At 50.9% G+C, this 18,850-nt stretch overlaps 1 protein-coding gene across 7 annotated transcripts; it reads left to right on the top strand.

The window, feature by feature from the left end:
- The first annotated feature begins 6,017 nt into the window (after positions 1–6,017).
- On the top strand, positions 6,018–18,850 carry SLC4A9 (solute carrier family 4 member 9). 7 transcript variants are annotated; one of them, XM_013052426.2, is made up of 22 exons: positions 6,018–6,273; positions 6,622–6,782; positions 7,059–7,172; positions 7,577–7,632; positions 7,785–7,942; positions 8,203–8,290; positions 8,664–8,818; positions 8,996–9,112; positions 9,283–9,457; positions 9,620–9,753; positions 9,933–10,195; positions 11,085–11,143; positions 11,370–11,558; positions 11,665–11,778; positions 12,982–13,143; positions 13,291–13,469; positions 14,166–14,238; positions 15,705–15,773; positions 16,024–16,197; positions 17,029–17,181; positions 17,538–17,636; positions 18,634–18,850. In XM_013052426.2, exons 1-21 carry the CDS (start codon positions 6,056–6,058, stop codon positions 17,589–17,591), a joined length of 2,865 nt encoding a protein of 954 aa, XP_012907880.2. In that variant the 5' UTR covers positions 6,018–6,055; the 3' UTR covers positions 17,592–17,636; positions 18,634–18,850. The 7 variants fall into 7 exon arrangements, 6 of the variants coding, with proteins under 6 accessions (XP_012907880.2, XP_044931349.1, XP_044931350.1 ...); XM_045075414.1 differs by having other exon boundaries at positions 8,664–9,112; XM_045075415.1 differs by having other exon boundaries at positions 17,029–18,850.

The following is an 18,850-nucleotide window of genomic DNA, read 5'->3' as shown; positions in this document are numbered from 1 at the left end:
TGGAGAGACCCTCCCTCCACACACATTCCACTAGCATCTTGTATGAACCCCTGAGAGCAGAGGCATTGAAGCTCAGGTTCAGGGATGCAAAAGACCCCTTTCTAAACCCTGGGTCCACTAGCCACTAGCTAGGACTTTGGCCAAGGTACTAAGGTATCTCTAAGGCTCAGTTTCCTCATTCAGAAATAGGGCTGATACCTACCTCTAAGGGCTATCATGAAGACTCATGGAGATGACCACAAGGTGCTAGGGCTGTGCTTGGAACCTAGGAAGCACTCAGAAGCCAGCAGGGGCTGCTTGTCCCCCGGGATCCATCTTGCGTCAGTCTGCCGTCCACAGCTGGGAGCAAGTGTGTCCGTTAAATTGCAGCTGCTCGCTCAGATGCTCAGCAGCATGGCAAACTGCTTCACCTTTCTGAATCTCAGTGGTTTTTTGTTTTGTTTTGTTTTAAAGATTTTATTTATTTATTTGACAGAGAGAGAGAGAGAGACCACAAGTAGGCAGAGAAAAAGGAGGGGGCAGGGAGCAGGGTCCCTGCTGAGCAGAGCTCGATACAGGGCTCTATCCTAGGACCCTGAGATCCTGAACTGAGCTGAAGGCAGAGGCTTACCCCACTGAGCCACGGAGGTGCCCCCTGAGTCTCAGTGTTTATATAATAAAGTGGGAATAATGAAATGTGCCTCATATTTGTGGTGTGAGTAAAATGATTAATAGTGAGTAAAATGATTAATTTATTTTATGGTAAGGAATTATTCAATTATATTTTGTTATTTTTATTTTTATGGGCATTTTATATTTTTTTCTACAACAACTATGAATTTAAAAAAACAAATATGAATGATTTATGTATTTCAAGCCGCTTTTAAAGCTATGATTTTTCTTAAAAAATACTGGGGCACCTGGGTGGCTGAATCGGTTAAGGGTTGGACTCTTGGTTTTGGCTCAGGTCATAATCTCAGATTCTTTGGATCCAGCCCTATGTTGGGCTCCCTGCTGAGTATGGGCTCTGTTTGAGATTCTCTCTCTCTCTCTCTCCTTCTTCCCCTCCTCTTCTCTCTCTCTGTCTCAAATGATAAATACATAAAAGTCTTTTTAAAAAATTAAAACATACTTAAATTTATTGAAAGTTCACTATATTTTAGGCATTGCTCTGAGAACTCTATATACATTATCTCATCTAATTCTCACAACAGTCCTCTGAGGAAGATAGTATTTTCTTTTCTTTTCTTTTTTTTTTAAAGATTTTATTTATTTATTTGACAGAGAGAGATCACAAGCAGGCAGTGAGAGAGGAGGAAGCAGGCTCCCTGCTGAGCAGAGAGCCCGATGCAGGCCTCGATCTCAGGACCCTGAGATCATGACCTGAGCGGAAGGCAGCGGCTTAACCCACTGAGCCACCCAGGCGCCCCGGAAGATAGTATTTTCACCCCCAGTTTATTGATGAGAAAAACCAATGCTTAAGGAAGTTGAGCAACATGCCCAGCTTGGATGTGATACACCGTCGTAAAACTGTACACACATGAGCACATACGTAGACAAATGAGTACATGCAGAAATAAAGGAAATCTGAATAAGGTCTGTAGCCTAGCTAACAGTATTGTGCCTCTGTCTTTTTCCTGGTTTTGACATTGTGCAATCTTTATGTAATGTTACCATTGGGGGAAGGTGGATGAAAGGTGCCAGCTGAAGATCTCTTTATATCTTTTTTGCAATTTCATTTCTTCTTCTGTAATTAGACTCTCATAAATGGTCAAAAATTAAGAGGTTTTTTTTTTTTTAAGATTTTATCTATTTATTTGACAGGCAGAGATCACAAGTAGGCAGAGAAGCAGGCAGAGAGCAAGGAGGAAGCAGGCTCCCTGCTGAGCAGAGAGCCCGATGGATCCCAGGACCCTGGGATCATGACCTGAGCTGAAGGCAGAGGCTTTAACCCACTGAACCACCCAGGTGCCCCAAAGAGTTTTTTTAAGAAGTAAAAGTTTTGTTTTTAAAGGCTTATTTAGGGGCGCCTAGGTGGCTCAGTGGGTTAAAGCCTCTGCCTTCGGCTCAGGTCGTGATCCCAGGGTCCTGGGATCGAGCCCTGCATCGGGCTCTCTGTTCAGCGGGGAGCCTGCTTTCTCCTCTCTCTCTGCCTCTCTGACTACTTGTGATCTCTGTCAAATAAATAATTAAAATCTTAAAAAAGAAAAAGAGGCTTATTTATTTGAGGTGGGGGAGGGGCAGAAGGAGAGGGAGAGGGTTTTTTTTTAAAGATTTTATTTCTGTATTTGAGAGAGAGAGAGAGCATGAGTGAGAGAAGAGTGAGTGGCAGTGGGAGGTGGGAAGGACAGAGGGAGAAGGAGAAGCAGGTATCCTGCATGTGGGGTTTGAGCCCAGGACCCTGGTAACATGACCTGAGCCCAAGCCAGATGTTTAACATTCTGAGCCACCCAGGTACCCCAACAAAGAGAGAGTCTTCTTCTTTTTTTTTTTTTTTTTGCCCTGTTGGGGACAGTGCAGGTGGTAGTCAGGGCTCTAATTCACTCTCCTGGGATGGAAGAGCCATCAACCCCTTTGCCTGACCTGGAGGTCCAGCAGGGTCGTGCCCCTGCTCCTGGGGCTCCTGAAGAGCATAAACCACCACCTGCCTCAGTGGAGCAACCAGCCTTAGACCCTGAGCATTAGCTGGTGCAGGCTGCAGCCCCAAACAATGCCTTTCCCTCCCCTGGCATTGCCTTCTTTTTTTTTTTTTTTTTTTTAATTTTTTCAATTTATTTATTTTCAGAAAAACAGTATTCATTATTTTTTCACCACACCCAGTGCTCCATGCAATCCGTGCCCTCTATAATACCCACCACCTGGTACCCCAACCTCCCACACCCCCGCCACTTCAAACCCCTCAGATGTTTTTCAGAGTCCATAGTCTAACAGAGTGCACACTAAGCTCAGAGCCTGACGTGGGGCTCTATCTCATGACCCCAACATCTCCACCTGAGCCAGTCACTTAACCACCTGCACCAGCCAGGCACCCCAAGAAGTAAAAGGTTTTTTCTTTTTTTAAGTTGTTTCAAGGATTATGTGTGATAATGTGCCCACGACAGGGTTGGATATAATTGACATATCAATATATATTTTCTTTCTTTCCCACCCTAGGAGTGACTGTTTTCCGTTGTATAGTAATAATAGCCTCCATATTATGTGTTCTATGTGGTAGGCTTAATTTACATCCATTGTTTCATTTAATAAAGTCTCTGGTGAGTACTTTTATTATTCTCCTTTTGCTGATAAGAAAACTTAGGTTCTGCAAAAACTAATCTCTTCTCCACTTGTTGGAAAGTGACCAAGCCTGGATTTATACCAAGGTAATCTGTTCATGACACCACTCCCTTCCACTCCGGGTTGAGCTCAGAGTATTGCGTGAAAGTATGCTTTGAACCTTGGAAATCATCTACTCCAACTGTTTTAATTTATACAAAGAAAACAGGCCCAGAAAGGGGGAAGGACATTGGTCAAGAACACCTAATAAATCTGTGACTGAGCCAGGATGAGAACCCAGTTTTTGGATTCCCGGGTCAGGGTATTTTCCAGGGCCAACACCCAAGGCTACTCGCCCATTTGGCCTGCCTTCACTGAGCCCTGCCTGGGAGACAGCTGGTGCCTACAGACAAAGCTGCAAGTTCTCACTCACATCCCTCACCAACCTGCACAGCTCACGGTACTTAGGACCCAAGAGGTAGCAGTGGACCCTGGGGACAGGGGAGGCATGGTGCCCCTCTACTGCAGGCATCCTTGGGGGAGCCAAGTAGTTGGGACCACAGAGAAGGCAAGGTAAGACCCTCTGAACTTTGGCAGTGGGGGTGGGAAGGGAGACTATATGTGTGAGGGGGGTTACTCATGCCAAGTACCTGTTCCTGTCTCCCTCAGGCTCTCTTGAGTCACTTGCCCTGAGGTTGGGGCACATTCTTGAAGTGGGTGATCACAGGGATTCCAGGCCCTCCTAGGTCCTAGGCCAGTTTCTATTCCTCCTGGAGCAGAAACCAACTCCCCCCGCCGCCACCTGAGACTCAGCACCTCCTCTCCAAGTGGCAAAATAGTGACTCACTACTTTCATTTCTATCCTGGGACCTCCTTGGACTAGGGCAAATCGCTCTGCTCCAAGTCCATACCTGGGGTTGGTGGGGAGAATCAGCCCAAGTCCCATTTCCCAGGAGGGAGGGGGTCCCACGTATCTAGTGAAGGGTTTGACCCACATTCAAAGAGCACGATTATCCCTCTCTCTCCATCCTTGTTGCGCTCCCCCACCTCCATCCCATCCCACTGGGCCAATCCAGGGAAAGTTGGAGGATTAAGGACACCACCCCCTCCGCCCTGCTCTCTCGTCATCTCTGCGCCCTGGCGGGTCCACTGCGGAAAAGGGCTGATGAGTGGACCAAGCGATACTGTCCGCGGGGAGCAGCGCCCTCGTGTGATCTCCAGGAGAAGCGCATTTATTTTCCAGCCCCTCCCTTTCTATGCGCTCATTGAGTAAATATTTATTGAGTGCCACTAGGTGCGCTAGGGGCAGCCGTTGAAGAAGATAGGTAAAATACCTGCTCACTGAACGGTACATTCCAGTGTGTGTGTGTGTGTGTGTGTGTGTGTGTGTGTGTGCGCGCGCCGGCGGGGCAGGCAATAAACGGCAAATAAATGAGGCAGATTGTAGTAGTGATAACTGCTGGGACGAAAATAAAACCGAGAACAGTGTTGGAGACACAGGGCTGGGTGGAAAAAACAAGGTCTCCTTGAGTAGGTAATGTCAAAGATGACACTTATGTTGCTGAGACCCAGTCATGTGACGACCTGGGGCAAAAGCTGTCCTCGCAGAGAGAAGAGCTACAGGGAAGACCCCCAGGCAGCTACAGGCTTTGCATGACAAAGACCAATGCAGCAGGAAAGGAGTGGGCAAGGGCCAGCGGTAGGAGATGTGGACGTAGGGATAGGGCCAGACTGTAGATCTTACACGTCATGACAGAGTTTGACTTTTCTTCTAGGAGTAATGGGAATGTCTTAGGTGAGTTCTGAGAAGAGGAATGTAGCTTGATTACCTTTTAAAAGGATCTCTATGGCTGCTATGTGGATTAAGAACTTTGGGCAAGGAAGGAAGAGTGGAAGCAGGGCGATGACTGCAAGAGATTAGAAAGCTATAGAAATAATTCAGGTGAGACAGGATGGAGGCTTGGAACAGAGTGGAAGTGTGGGAGGCGGGGGAGATGTGATTGGATGCTGGATTTACTTTGAAGGTAGAGCCAACAGGACTTGCTAATAGACCACATTCTCCTTTGTTCTTTGGACTCCAGGAACTCCTTCATACACACACCCTTGTTGGCGCCTCTGTCCTTAATGCCAGGGCAGACCCTAGGGACACTGCTAAACTGGAAAGTTTCCAGGTGTGTTCAGACAAAGGAATTTAAGCCTCAGGCACTGTGTTCTCCTTGAAATGCCTCCTTAGCCCATTTAATGGGCTGGGACTCTTCCTGGTGTCTCCCTTATAGTAGCCTGGCTTCTCTAAGAGAAGCCAGTTACTTATAACTGTTACTTCTGAACAGACCCAGTTACTTATTAGTCTCTGTTTATCCAAATGGGTGCCTTTAGGGTATATTGGTGACACTCAAAACAGTCCTGGGGGTTGGTGTTTGTATTTGATACAGAGTAGGGGGCTGGATAATCTGAGGGTCCCAGTCCTCAGACTTGGGCCTGTGACTTACCCCTGTTAATTTACACAAAACACAGTCTAGTCCGATCTGATCCCATAGAAAACGCACACAACATTTTGGCCCCAGGCTGAGCATTTCTGAAGAGCCTGGGAAGGATCAGGTTAGCCTTAAAAATGCTCGCAGGCAGCCAGGGCTGGGGAGAGCAAGTGGGAAAGGGAATGATCTGGTTGGCTCCAGAGCAGGCCTTGCTCTGTTTGCGTTGTGCTGCTTCTGTGGGGGTGGGGGGTGGGGGAGTGCATTATAAATGCAGCCAGCTGGAGGGCCTCTGGATTCAAAACTTAGAACGGCACTGCTCCCTAAGAGTCTGTGCAGGCCTCCTCAAGATGAAGCTACCAGGCCAGGAGGAGTTTGAGGTCTCCAGTGCTTGTGAAAATGTGCCCACGGGAGAGCTGGACAATGGCACTGGCTCTGGCCCCAGCCCTGACAGCCCCTCTGACACAGACAGAGGGGAGGTGGGAGTACCCAAGGACCCTCTGCTCTTCATTCAGCTGAATGAGCTTCTGGGCTGGCCCCAGGCCCTGGAGTGGAGAGAGACAGGCAGGTGAGTTGGACCCAGGGCAGTTTTAAGGGTTCTTTCCCTTTCCCCAGCTGGGACTCCTCCATGACCCGTAGCTCCTCCTGTGTGAGGAGGTGCTCTAACCCCCAATCAGGAGTTCCTCTCTGTGTTCTCCAGTTCAGGCCCTCACCCTCCACGATGCTTGGCTTTCAATGCAGTATATTGTGAGTTCCCCAAGACCCTAGGTGAGGGGAGAATGCCTAGGAAGAGGCATACTTTGCACCACTGGGCCCAGGACTCCTCCATGGCCCTACCATCCCTGCCTCTCCTGTGTGCTCCCTCCTGCACCTGGGAGAGTTGGCCTCGATAACAGTCCACTCCTTTCCACCGCAGGTGGGTGCTGTTTGAGGAGAAGCTGGAGGTGGGTGCAGGCCGGTGGAGTGTTCCTCACGTGCCCACACTGGCACTGCCCAGCCTTCAGAAGCTCCGCAGCCTACTTGCCGAGGGCCTTGTGCTGCTGGACTGTCCAGCTCAGAGCTTCCTGGAGCTCGTGGGTACGTGGGGAGCCTTTGCAGGGAGGGCCTGGGCAACTATGCCATTTCCCCAGGACTTCCCCTGCAAATTTCATAACTTTCCAGAGCTCACCCCACCCCACCCCACCCTAGGGATTAGCTTTCTCCATCACTGTGGGGGTAGGGGGTGGGGATGGAAGAATAGAGTAGAGGAGCAAGTTTCCGGAATGGAAAGGGACCTGGGCAGAGGGGAAAGGGAAAGATTTTTGGGGCAGGGAGCTCTCAGGAAAAGGTTGGAGCTCCACCTCTGTTCTTCAGAACAGGTGACCAGAGTGGACTCGCTGAGCCCAGAGCTGAGAGGGCAGCTGCAGGCCTTGCTGCTGCAGAGACCCCAGCACCTCATCCAGCCCACAGGCACCAGGCCCTGCCAGGGTAAGAGGACTGTCTTTGAGCCCAGCACCAAAAGCCCTAATCCCTCTGCCCCCTTCCTGGACCAAGACCAGCCTAGCCTTGGCTTATACCTCAACTCGGGTCTCATGGGTGAGAAGAAGTGGAGGTAATGGTGAGGGGGAAAAATGGAGGGGCCAGAGTTCTGGTAAGTGTTGTTGTTGGTAGGCATCGTGCCAGGAGTTTTATGTGTAGTATCTCATTTAATCGCCACAGCCATCATGTGAGGTAGTACCCCAATCAGCCCCATTTTAGTGATAAGAAAGCTGAGGCTCAGAGAGGGAAGCTCCAGTTTTCATCGTTTGTCAGAGGGAAAGCTTGTCAGGAAGCCCTGCTGCCTCTACCTCCAAAGCCCGTGCTCTTAGTCACTGCCTAATCCTGTTTTGAAGGGTCTGCCCATCCAAGAGAGGCTTCTCACAGTGAGGAAGCCCCACTGAAGGAACAGGTTTGTGGCCCTTCCTTGGGCAGGGCTGGGAGAGGGGTCAGGGATGAACAGAAGTTCACCCTCCACTTGCCTCATTATCAATCAATATTTTGCCAACACCCATCTCTCCAAATGAGCTCTTGTCCTTCGTGTCTCCTTGAACCCCCAACCAGCGTCAGAACCCCCTGAGAAGGAAGCTGCCTCCAGGGTCTGAGGCCGGGGCTGTGCTGGCAGGAGAGTTGGGTTTCCTGGTGCAGCCCCTGGGGGCCTTTGTGCGACTGCGGGATCCAGTGGTGCTGGGACCCCTCACTGAGGTTCCTCTCCCCAGCAGGTAAGGCTGATGAAAGTGGAGGGTTCTGGAGACCAGAAGAGGGATCTTTACTGGGGAGGGGATTTGGAGGTCTCTGGTCCAGTTCTTTTGGGGGTGAGTGCAGGATGGTGCTCAGGGGTCTGTGGAGGGGGTAGTGGTCAGGGCTGCAAAGTAGGTGTGCACAGGAGTGTACATATGGGGGCTGGTAGCGAGGGCAGAGATCAGGGCTGCCTTATGGGAGAGCTGCCTTTGATATTTCTGGGGCCTGGTTCCTTCTTCAGATTTTTCTGCCTCCTCCTTGGTCCTTCTACACTGGGAAAGGGCTACCATGAGATTGGCCGAGCAATGGCCATCCTCCTCAGTGACCCGGTGAGCTGGGCAGGGGTGTGTATGTGTGTGTGTGTGTATGTGTACGTGCGTGCACGTGCCCACACAGACTTGTGTCAGTGAATGTGCATGTGTGGACTCTAGATGTGTGACAGAATACAGCAGCGAGGCAGAGTATGGTTTTGTGTCCATAAGAATGAGGACTGAAGTTTCCTTTGCTAGCGCTGGAGTCCCCTTATCTAGCACAGTGCTGGCACACAGTAGGCAGCCAACAGGTACTGACTGCATGCATGCATCAATGAATGAATGCTTGAGACGTGTCTGCCTATCTGACTTGGGTCTAGCTTAGAGACTGTGAAAATGCACGTAAGGGTCCAGATCTCCATTTAGGGCCCCTCTGTGCCGCTATCCCTAGCAATTCCAGTGGTCAGTTCGTCGGGCCAGCAACCTTCACGACCTTCTGGCAGCCTTGGATGCCTTCCTAGAGGAGGTGACAGTGCTCCCTCCAGGTCGGTGGGACCCGACAGCCCGGATTGCCCCACCGAAATGTCTGCCTTCCCAGCACAAAAGGTATGGGGGTGGGGAACTTCCCACTGTGGTGGAAGGTAGGGGATTCCAGGAAAGGGGTAGAAAGTCATCTTTGGATTCCAAGCCTGCTGGCAGAGACATGAGCAACCACCAGGGGGCAGGGTGCCCAGTCATGTTAGGGTTGGAGATCCTCAGGCAACCTGAGTTCCCATTCTCCAGGATCCTCTCACAACTGAAGGAGGTCCAGGGCCCCTCTGCCCAGCATGGGGCCCCGGCTGAGGACAGGTATGGCCACCAGCCACAGCTGCACAGCCCAGAGTTACAGCGGACAGGCAGGTGAGGTGAGCTGGGGTGAGAGTAGGGTAAGCGTCCTGGGAGGGAAGAAGGGTCACAGGGGCTTAGAGGCATATGCTCACTGTGGAGGGGCTCACCCAGTCCCAGGAAAAGTAGCAGGGATGGGGCATGGGGTGGGGCCACCTGCATAACTGACAAACCATGGGTGGGAGGCTTTTTGGGGGCCTCATCCAGGATGTGCGCCGGAAGGCCTCATGGTACCCCAGCGACTTCTTGGACGCGCTACATCCCCAGTGCTTCTCAGCTGTGCTCTACATTTACTTGGCCACTGTCACTAATGCCATCACTTTTGGGGGACTGCTGGGGGAAGCCACCAGTGGTGCTCAGGTGAGTGAGGAGGCGTGAGGGAGGCAGGCACAAGTTGTGGTATTCTGCCAGCCATGCCCTTTAACCCTCCCTGGGATGATGGGTGGGCTTCCCTGGAAACTTGGGTTGCTGTGCTGAGGACTCCAGTGTCCTGTGCGGACGAGGCTCCCTGCTGGCTTCTAGGGGGTGCTGGAAAGTTTCCTGGGCACTGCAGTGGCTGGAGCTGCCTTTTGCCTGATGGCTGGCCAGCCCCTCACCATCCTCAGCAGCACGGGGCCAGTGCTGGTCTTCGAGCGCCTGCTCTTCTCCTTCAGTAGGTAGGAGAATACCCCAGCTATCACCAGACCCTCATGAGCCACACTCTCAGCCTGGTCCTGGCTGGGTCAGTAGAGGAGGGTGGAAACTGTCTGGCTCCAGGGGCACCTAACCTGGGTTAAGTTGAGAGCAGAGCAGCTCTGCCAATTCCTGTCTGTGTTACCCCTCCTGCCCCCACCAGAGATTACAACCTGGACTACCTACCTTTCCGCCTGTGGGTGGGCATCTGGGTGGCCACATTTTGCCTGGCACTGGTGGCCACAGAGGCCAGCGTGCTGGTACGCTACTTTACCCGCTTCACCGAAGAAGGCTTCTGTGCCCTCATCAGCCTCATCTTCATCTACGATGCTGTGGGCAAAATGCTGAGCTTGACCAGTGCCTATCCCATCCAGCGCCCTGGGTATCCTGCCTATGGCTGCTTTTGCCAGTACCCAGACCTGGGAGGTGGGTGAGGGAAACAGGGAGTTTGGCAAGATGGGGAAGGATGCAGGAGGGGGAGGGTTTGTCCTCTTGCTGTCCCCCCTTGTTAAGTTCAGCAGGCTCCTGAATACCTACCCAAAACCCAGCAGCACTTTTCCCCACTCTGGTTTTGAATCAATTGAGAAGTAACAGAGCAGGCCCAATATTGTTTTTTTCTTTCTGACAATGTCGATTAAAGAACATGCTTACGTCTATGGAGGAATGGGCTTCCTAACAATTAAACCGAAATTAGATAGGTTTACGCACTCAGTCATGTCTGCACTGGACAGGGACTGTTTTGCCCCAAAGGAGCAGAGCTAAATGCATGCACAGTGCAGGCAGCTTATTCCCAAGAGCGAGGAGAGGAGGGAACAGAGAGAGGCATGCCCGGCTTCTTCTCTCAAACTCACCAGTCAAACAAATCACTGCTCTTTCCCCAGTCTGAGTGACCAACTCAGGGGGAGAGTGGCCCAGCATATTACTTTGGCACAAATACCTCCATGTGGAAGGAAACAGCAGGGATGGAGACAAGATGTCCTCTCAAGTGTGCCAGACTCTGCTGGGCATGAACAAAACCAGTTCTTGTCCTGGTAGAAACCCATAGATGGTGGACTCATCCATTAAGCAAACATTTTGCTAGGTGTCCTCTATGGCCAGTCCTGTGCTGCATATCAGGGATACAGATAGGTGAGGAATTTGAAGGGACCAGGCAACGTTCTGAGGAGCACAGACTTGGTAGTGATTGGAGTCATCAGACGGAGGAGTCAGAACTAAGAACTTTCTGGTTCACTTGGCCCATGAGATTAGACTTCTGAGGGATTGGAGACGGTTCTCAGGGGAGGGGCATATACCCAAATTGTTCTCTGCTTCCCAGGAAATGAGTCTCAGTGGATGAGGACAGAGCCAAAAGACAGAGATGACATCTCAAGTCTGGTGAGGGCCTATTCCTGGGAGGGCCTGGAGAGAAAGGCTGGGAGCCAAAGAAGTCAGTGGTTCCTGGCTTTTCCCACCCCACAGGCTAGGCAAACCTCATAGGTCATAGAGGCCCAGACCTGTGCTGTGGCTGGAGACCTCTTATCCTGGGCCCCTCCTGTCTGAGTGAGTGTCAATTTTTATTTCACCACCTATAACCTCATCCCTGACAACACCCTCCATATAGGACCTAGGCTTGGTCAATGCCTCCTTGCTGCCCCCACCTGAGTGTGCCCGGCGGGGAGGCCGCCCTCGTGGCCCCAGCTGTCATGCAGTCCCAGACATCGCCTTCTTCTCCCTCCTCCTCTTTCTTACCTCCTTCCTCTTGGCCATGGCCCTCAAGCATGTAAAGACAAGCCGCTTCTTCCCCTCTGGGGTGAGTGTTACCTCTCTTTTTGTGGGCCCTGTATATGCATGGGAAAGGGTGAAGAAGGAAGCGGGTGGCGGGCCTGAATCTGACTGAGTGTTCACTGTGTGACCAGGTGCGCAAAGTGCTCGGTGACTTCTCCTCAGTCCTGGCCATGCTGCTGGGCTGTGGCCTTGATTCCTTCCTGGGTCTGGCCACACCAAAGCTCACGGTGCCCAGTGAGTTCAAGGTGAGAGCTGGGAGTATAAGACAGAGGGGAGAGCAGGGCCAGCAGACAGGACCTTGGAGGAGGAAATGCATAGATCCCATGCTTCTCTTCCTCTGAGCTTCCATTTCCTCGCTTATAAAATAGAAAGGCTAATAATAATGACCTCACAGAGTTGCTGTGAGGATTAATGAGGCACTACTGCTGACACAGTGAGACAGAATACATGGCAGCTATTATTATAAATTAAGGGTTAAGAAGATGGGTTCTCCTCAGCCAGCCCTGGGTTTGAGATCCTGTTCTGCCACTTCCTAGCTGTACAACCTTAGGCAAATTAACTCACATCTCTCATCAATGAGCCTCAATTTATGCATCTATAAAATGGAAATAATAAATAACAATGGCTTCTACTCTATAAGTTGTCTTGAGCTTCACAGAAGATGAGTGTAAAGCATTTTACCACAGTACAGGGACGGGCACATACCAAGACCTTAATAAATGTTACTTATTGTTGTCATAGGTTGGCCCTACCCTCTCCACTACTCCCCACTCTATTCTTTGCCGCCCCCCACCCCCCACTCCCAGCTGCCGGCTCTGATCTGGTAAAGCTGGAGCTCCCTACCAAGGGCACAGGACAATGCACAGGACAAGGCTTAGCACTGACTTAGCACTTAGACTTTGCCTGTGTATTTGGAGACCTCCTCTCCAGGTTCTCCCAGGACAGAACAGGGGGACTCCAACTGGGGTAGCCTCAGGGGCTCAGAATCTGAGCTGGTAACTGGGGTCCCCTCCCCCACAGAGACGCTTATAATAAGAGCAGACGCAGACACACCCTGCCCTGCCCCTGCCCCAGATCAAGGCAGGTCTGAGCCTGAGTCGCTCCACCCTGGTTGGGGACTGGGGATGGTGCTTAGGGAGGAGGGTGCTGTACATCAAGTAGTGTGGGCAGGTCTCACCCTCCATCTCCTCCTCTTGCAGGGCAGGAGGGCCCCTGAGAACCCAAGTGCAGAGCCCCTGGCTCCAGCCCAACCCTTAGGGTGGTCCCGCTCCTACTGCCCTCTTTTAAGACACTGGGAGGCTTTGAACCAGCTGTGCATACACATACTGCTCCTACCTACCATCTCCGTCTTAGAATGGGGGCTAATGGAAGAATGCCAACGCTGGGGTGTATAGATGAGGTACTTCTGGGAGACCCTCTCTAACTTGTCTGTGAACACCCTCTCCCAGCCCACACTTCCTGGGCGTGGCTGGCTGGTATCACCTTTTGGAACCAACCCCTGGTGGCTGAGTGTGGCAGCAGCCTTACCTGCCCTGCTGCTGTCTATCCTCATCTTCATGGACCAGCAGATCACAGCAGTCATCCTTAACCGTGCTGAATATAAGCTGCGGGTAAGGCCTGCCAGGTGAGACCCTAGACCCCTAGCCCAAGGGACAGAAACACCAGGATGGGGTCCAGGACCTCCCTCTCCCACTCTAGAGGGCAGAGAGCCCAGGTCTGGCTTAGTTTCTCCCTCAATGCTCCACTACTACGTGCAGAAGGGTGCTGGCTTCCACCTGGATCTCTTCTGTGTGGCTGCACTGATGGTGCTCACGTCAGCGCTGGGACTCCCCTGGTATGTCTCCGCCACGGTCATCTCCCTGGCCCACATGGACAGTCTTCGGAGAGAAAGCAGAGCCTGTGCCCTGGGGGAGCCCCGCAGCTTCCTGGGGATCAGGTGAGGCCAGTATTCAGGAGGTGAGAGTGAGAGGTGGTCAGTAAGGTGATATGGTGGGAAATGAAGCAGTTATCCGGACAGCTTAAATTCGAAGCTGGTGACTCCAGAGGGCTCTCACTGCTCGTGAACACTGCAGTGGGGTGAACAGATGGGTTCTGGGCTGAGATGGGTTCTGTCAGATCTTCCCCCATTCTCCTTTGGCCATGGGATAGGAAGGGCCCTTGAGAGGATCCTCCTGGCTGTGAAGGCAGATGCAGCCAGGGCTGGGTGAGGCTCGCTAATTCCCCCTGCCCTCAGCGTAGGAGTACCTCATTGATGTTACAGAGTTACCATCACAAAAACAATTTGTAACTACTGGAAACACAATGTGTCAAAAGTATACAAAAATAACTTTGAAACTGGGAAAGAAAAGTTTTTATGGCCTGTAAAAACTGCTAAATTTCCATCAAAATAAAAATAAAAACCTATGAGCTTGAGCTGATGGAGAGGCCTGGGACACCCGAACTGAAGTGCCCTGCCTGTTCCTCTCCACCAGTTTTGCACACCGTGCCTAGGTGACTGCTGGGGTGGGGGTGGGGGCTGGGGTCCCTCCACTTCCCTCCTGCCAGTGCCTCTAGTAGTATCTGGTCCATGTCTCAGGGCCTGGCACCTTGGGGGCTCCCCCAGAACCCAGCTAACCCTTCCCCCTCCACACAGGGAGCAGAGGCTGACAGGCCTGGTGGTGTTCATCCTCACAGGAACTTCCATCTTCCTGGCACCTGTACTCAAGGTACCTCTGTTAGGTGGGGTGGGGGGTGCAGGCAGGGCAGCACTAATAATAAATAAAGCAAGAACCGACACTGGCTAAATACTTACTGGACACCAGGCATTGCATTGTTTTCTCCACAGTGGGCCTCATCTGGTCCTCACATGAATCCTGAGAGGCATCCGTACTTCACAAATGAGGAAGGTGAAGGTCGAAGAGGTTAAGTAGCTTACAAAAGATCACCAAGGGAGCTAGTTTCTCAGGTTCATCCGAGAACTCAACCTCTCACCCAGGGGCTTTCTACCCAGTGGAGCAGGGGTGTGGGCATGCCTCCATCCTCTGTGGCCCAAGTGGGATGGTACCCTGGCTCCAGCCTCCCAACTGACCTTAAATGGAGAGTGTGATCATCACACCCCAGAAAAACCTTGAGGCAAAACCACTTCCCTTCTCTCCTACCAAGTATTTGTAGAATACCTGCCATGTGTAAGGCTCTGCTAGACACTTGGGAGAAGGGGGCAGTGCACAGGAAGGGGCAGGAGTATTGAAAAGAGATATGGAGCTAAGCCCCTATTAGTAACATACACACGTGAACAAAAATTAAGTAACACGTAATCACAGAAATGTTCAACAAGCCAAGGCAGCAAAGCAATCGAGGGCATGGAGAATGGCATACAAGAGTCATTAGTGAGGAGAGGTTTGGGGAGGGAAAGGTCATGGAGCTGGGTAGAGCAGAGTAGTTGAAAGAGCCAGATGGACCAGATCAACTGCTTACTACCTAGGTGACTCTCATTCAGCAGATATTTACTGAGTATAAACCATATGCCAGGCACTGTTCCAAAGACTGGGGATAACAGTAGTGATCAAAACAGACCATCCACTGCTTGCAGTCTGGTGAGAAGAGACCCATGAAAAAAAATTAATAAAATAGGATGATTTCAGATAGTGACTACTCCTAAAGAAAAATATAAGAGGGTAAGGTGATTAAGAGTGCAAGGGGTCTTAGATTGAAAGGTCACACCCTCCTGGGATGTCAAGAGATGAGTAGTAAGCAGCCTGAGTAGTAAGAAGAAAGTCAAGAAAGGGCATTTTAGGTGGAAGGAAATAGCAAAGCAAAGCAAAGGGCTTGCAAGGGGGAGGAAACACACTTGGACATGTAGAGGGAAGGAAAGGAAGCCATAGAGCAAGAACAGAGCAGAGAAAAACATGATAGATAAGACTGGAGAAGTAGGCCAGATAGTAGAGAAGTTCGCTGAGACTCTCTGAAATCCAATTCCCCCTTTTGTAAAATGGAGACAGTTAAAGAATTTAGCTCCTCCGACTGTCTTGAAGATTCAGTATCAGGCATGCAAAGTCAGAAAAGAACAGAAAGAGCTGGGTAGGCTTAGATGTGGATGCTGGAGGCTGGGGTTGGAGCCTAAGTGAAGGTGGGGGGCATCTGGGCAGCTTGCAGAAGTGAACTCCTTTGCCAGCTCTCTGCTTCTTCCTACCAGTTCATCCCAATGCCTGTGCTCTATGGCATCTTCTTGTACATGGGGGTGGCAGCAATTAGCAGCATTCAGGTGAGCTCATTATATGTACCATGCAATCCCACTCTTCCTCTTGTTTCCTGCTGCTATCTCCTGCCTATACTTGCCAAGTCCTCTCCTATCCTCTTTTCTGGACTCTTCTGGGCATAGGACTCTGCTGCCCTGCTCTGAATGGGGAGGGTGCCAAGGCAGTCTTCTGGCTTCCCCCTCATGCTAGGCTTGGATAGCTAATAGTGACACCCAGGCTAAGTATCCAGCTTTCCTCTTCCTCTTGTTCCCCTAGTTCACAAAGAGGGTACAGCTATTATTTATGCCAGCAAAACAACAGCCAGACCTCCTGCTCTTGCGGCATGTACCTCTGAGCAGAGTCCACCTCTTCACAGCCATCCAGCTTGCCTGCCTGGGTCTGCTTTGGATAATCAAGTCTACCCCTGCAGCCATCATCTTCCCCCTCATGGTGACTTGGGGCTGGGTTGGGTAGTGTCCTAGGGATCCGGGGAGACTCTGAGTCTGTAAGGGTGGCCAAAGCCTCCACAGGAGGAAGATTCTCCCCTTCTCACTTGCCCTGGCTCTGCCTGGTTGGGAATCTTAGGACAGAGAAAGGTAGCTGAGAGATACCACAGATAGGCTAACCCTGGGACATCTGATTTAACTCCATTTCCAACCTCTTTGAGTTCAACCACAGACAGAGATATGAAGAAAAAACAAAACAAAACACCACAAACCGAGTCCCTGGGAGAGGCAATACTGGCGATTCCGTTACTCAGTGAGGAGATGACACTGGTGGTTTCTGGTCTTATCCTTATTCCCTGAGGAAGTTAAGAACCCTGGGCTTCCTAGTAGGGCCAATCTGATTACCATATCCTGGCTATGTGGCTTCTAGAAAGGTTTTTTTTTTTTTTTTAAATTTTAAAAAGATTTTATTTATTTGACAGCTGGGGAGGGGAATACAGCAGGGGGAGTGGGAGAGGGAGAAGCAGACTCCTAGCTGAGCAGGGATCCCAAGTTGGGGCTTGATCCTAGGACCCTGGGATCATAACCCAAGCCGAAGGCAAACGCCTAACAACTCAGCCACCCAGGCACCCCTCTGGGAAGTTTCTAAACTCTCAGGGCCTCAGTTTCTTTCTCTATACAATGGGAGCAATTATATCCATCTTGTAGGAATGTGTCAGCATTAAGTGAAGCAATACACGATGCGTAGGAGATAGGAAGTGCTCAATGCGTGCTACTGCTGCTCATGTTTCGCTGCTTTCGCTGACAGCCCTGGACCTTGTTTCTAACCCTGCAGTTGCTGGGCCTGGTGGGGGTCAGAAAGGCACTGGAGAGGGTCTTCTCACCGCAGGAACTCCTTTGGCTGGATGAGCTGATGCCAGAGAAGGAAAGGAGCATCCCTGAGAAAGGGCTGGAGCCAGAATATTCACTCAGTGGTGACAGTGAAGATGTGAGCCCCAGATGGGCCCTCTCAGGAGAAGCGGGCAGGGGCGGGGAGAGCGCTTTTGTACAGGAGTCATCCCTAAAGTCTAATCTTTCTATTAAACCTGAAGATCTGATCAACACAGTCATTCCCCTTAGGTCCTCACTGACACAGGTACACTGAAAGGGTCAGGGAAATCTTTCTTTAGAGGGAAGGGGCCCTGGTTTATGAGTCCGTCTGGGTTGAAAGATCTGGGGACAGCTCTGGTGGTCTTTTCCAACCATGATCTTTGTCTCAGTGTGGGTGTATATCCTTTCTCTTTCTGGGTCCCTTTCTCTCTGCTCTGTCTATTCCCAACTCATCTTGGGATCTTTCTTTTGCAGTCAGAGCTGATGTATCAGCCGAGGGCTCCAGAAATTAATATCTCTGTGAATTAGCTGGAGTAGGAGTTTGGCAATACACTCCAGGAACCTGAGCATGAGGTAAGGATATGAAGGAAGTGCCCCTGGGGTCGAGGATGGGAACGTGGGGGTCAGACCTGGGAAACCTCCAGTGTGCTGGAGGTTTCTCTTCACGTTGCAGTTCCTCTTAAACTCCAAAGTAGTGGAGGGAAGAATGAAATAAAGGAGGGTACCTGTGCTTGGCTACCTGTGGCACTGAAGTCTGGCCACTAGAGGGAGCTCAAGCTCACGCCAAATTGGATGTAGAGCTGCAGGACTGGGGAGGAAGGGATATAATGATCTAAGTATGGTAGGGAGTGGGGAGGAAACCAAGTGAGGGTACAGCTCCCTGCTGCTTTCCTTTGCCCAGGAGGCCACTCCCTTAGGCTTCTGAGAACCACATTCCAGACAAGTGGAGGGATTCTTTACCATTCCTTCCATTTTTTAAAATCCATTTATCAAAACAGTTTATGAGTACTATACTTAAGGAGTATCTAGATACCAGAGATATAGCGGTGAGTAGGATAATCATGGTCCCTGACCTCATCAGTTTAAAATCCACCAGGAAGGATCAGCAGGGAGTTGCTGGAGTGGGATGGTGTTGGCTAAGGCAAGCACCAGCTGTGGGAGCAGAGAGGCCTCTAAACCCTTCTTGGAGGTGGTGAGGGTGGGGTGGTGGGAGTTGGAGAAGAGGAAATGGTCCATAACTTGAAATTTGAAGAAAAATGAAGAATGGCCAGAATAAGGTGGAGGGAAATGTTCTAGGCAGATGGTGCAGCATGTGCAAAAACCTGCCGTTTTTTTCTCCTTGATAAGCTGAATTCTCTTCTGGGTCATAGAAACCCTTCCATCCATGCCTTTCCAAGCTCAAGGGCCCAAGAAGCCCCATCACTTGCAATGGAAAATTCTAGAGGGCAATTCAGCAGCTATCCCAGAACAAGATATGCTGGGCTTTCCATATCCCCTATAGCTCCTTTGCACTATTCTTTGATCTACTGTGCCCCTGAGTACTTACTCTGACCCCACTGTCTTCTCTCAGTTCACAGGTGTTACTTGGAAGTCTGGATATTGTTGGCTTTTGGCTTAACTGCCAGATATTCAGTTGACTGGAACCAGTGGGGCAGGACTGGAGGGCAGCTGGCCAAGATTTCCATTACCCTCCTGAGCAGGGGTAGAGAGTGGCAGGGATGGGGCACCTGGGTGGCTCAGTAAGTTAAGCAGCTAGCTACCTTTGGCTCAGGTCATGATCCCAGGGT

This window comes from Mustela putorius, unplaced genomic scaffold (genome assembly GCF_011764305.1).
Source record: "Mustela putorius furo isolate JIRA1106 unplaced genomic scaffold, ASM1176430v1.1 tig00000145_pilon_pilon_pilon, whole genome shotgun sequence".
NCBI lineage: Eukaryota > Metazoa > Chordata > Mammalia > Carnivora > Mustelidae > Mustela > Mustela putorius.
This window is presented reverse-complemented; position numbering and strand designations above follow the sequence as displayed.

Bases quoted from the DNA above. Each gene is read 5' to 3' on its own strand.
- SLC4A9 (XM_013052425.2), top strand. From the start codon at position 6,056: ATGAAGCTACCAGGCCAGGAGGAGTTTGAGGTCTCCAGTGCTTGTGAA. The intron at 9,113-9,282 runs GTGAGGTGAGCT...CATGGGTGGGAG, and splicing joins GAGTTACAGCGGACAGGCAG to GCTTTTTGGGGGCCTCATCC. The intron at 13,144-13,290 runs GTAAGGCCTGCC...TACTACGTGCAG, and splicing joins GTGCTGAATATAAGCTGCGG to AAGGGTGCTGGCTTCCACCT.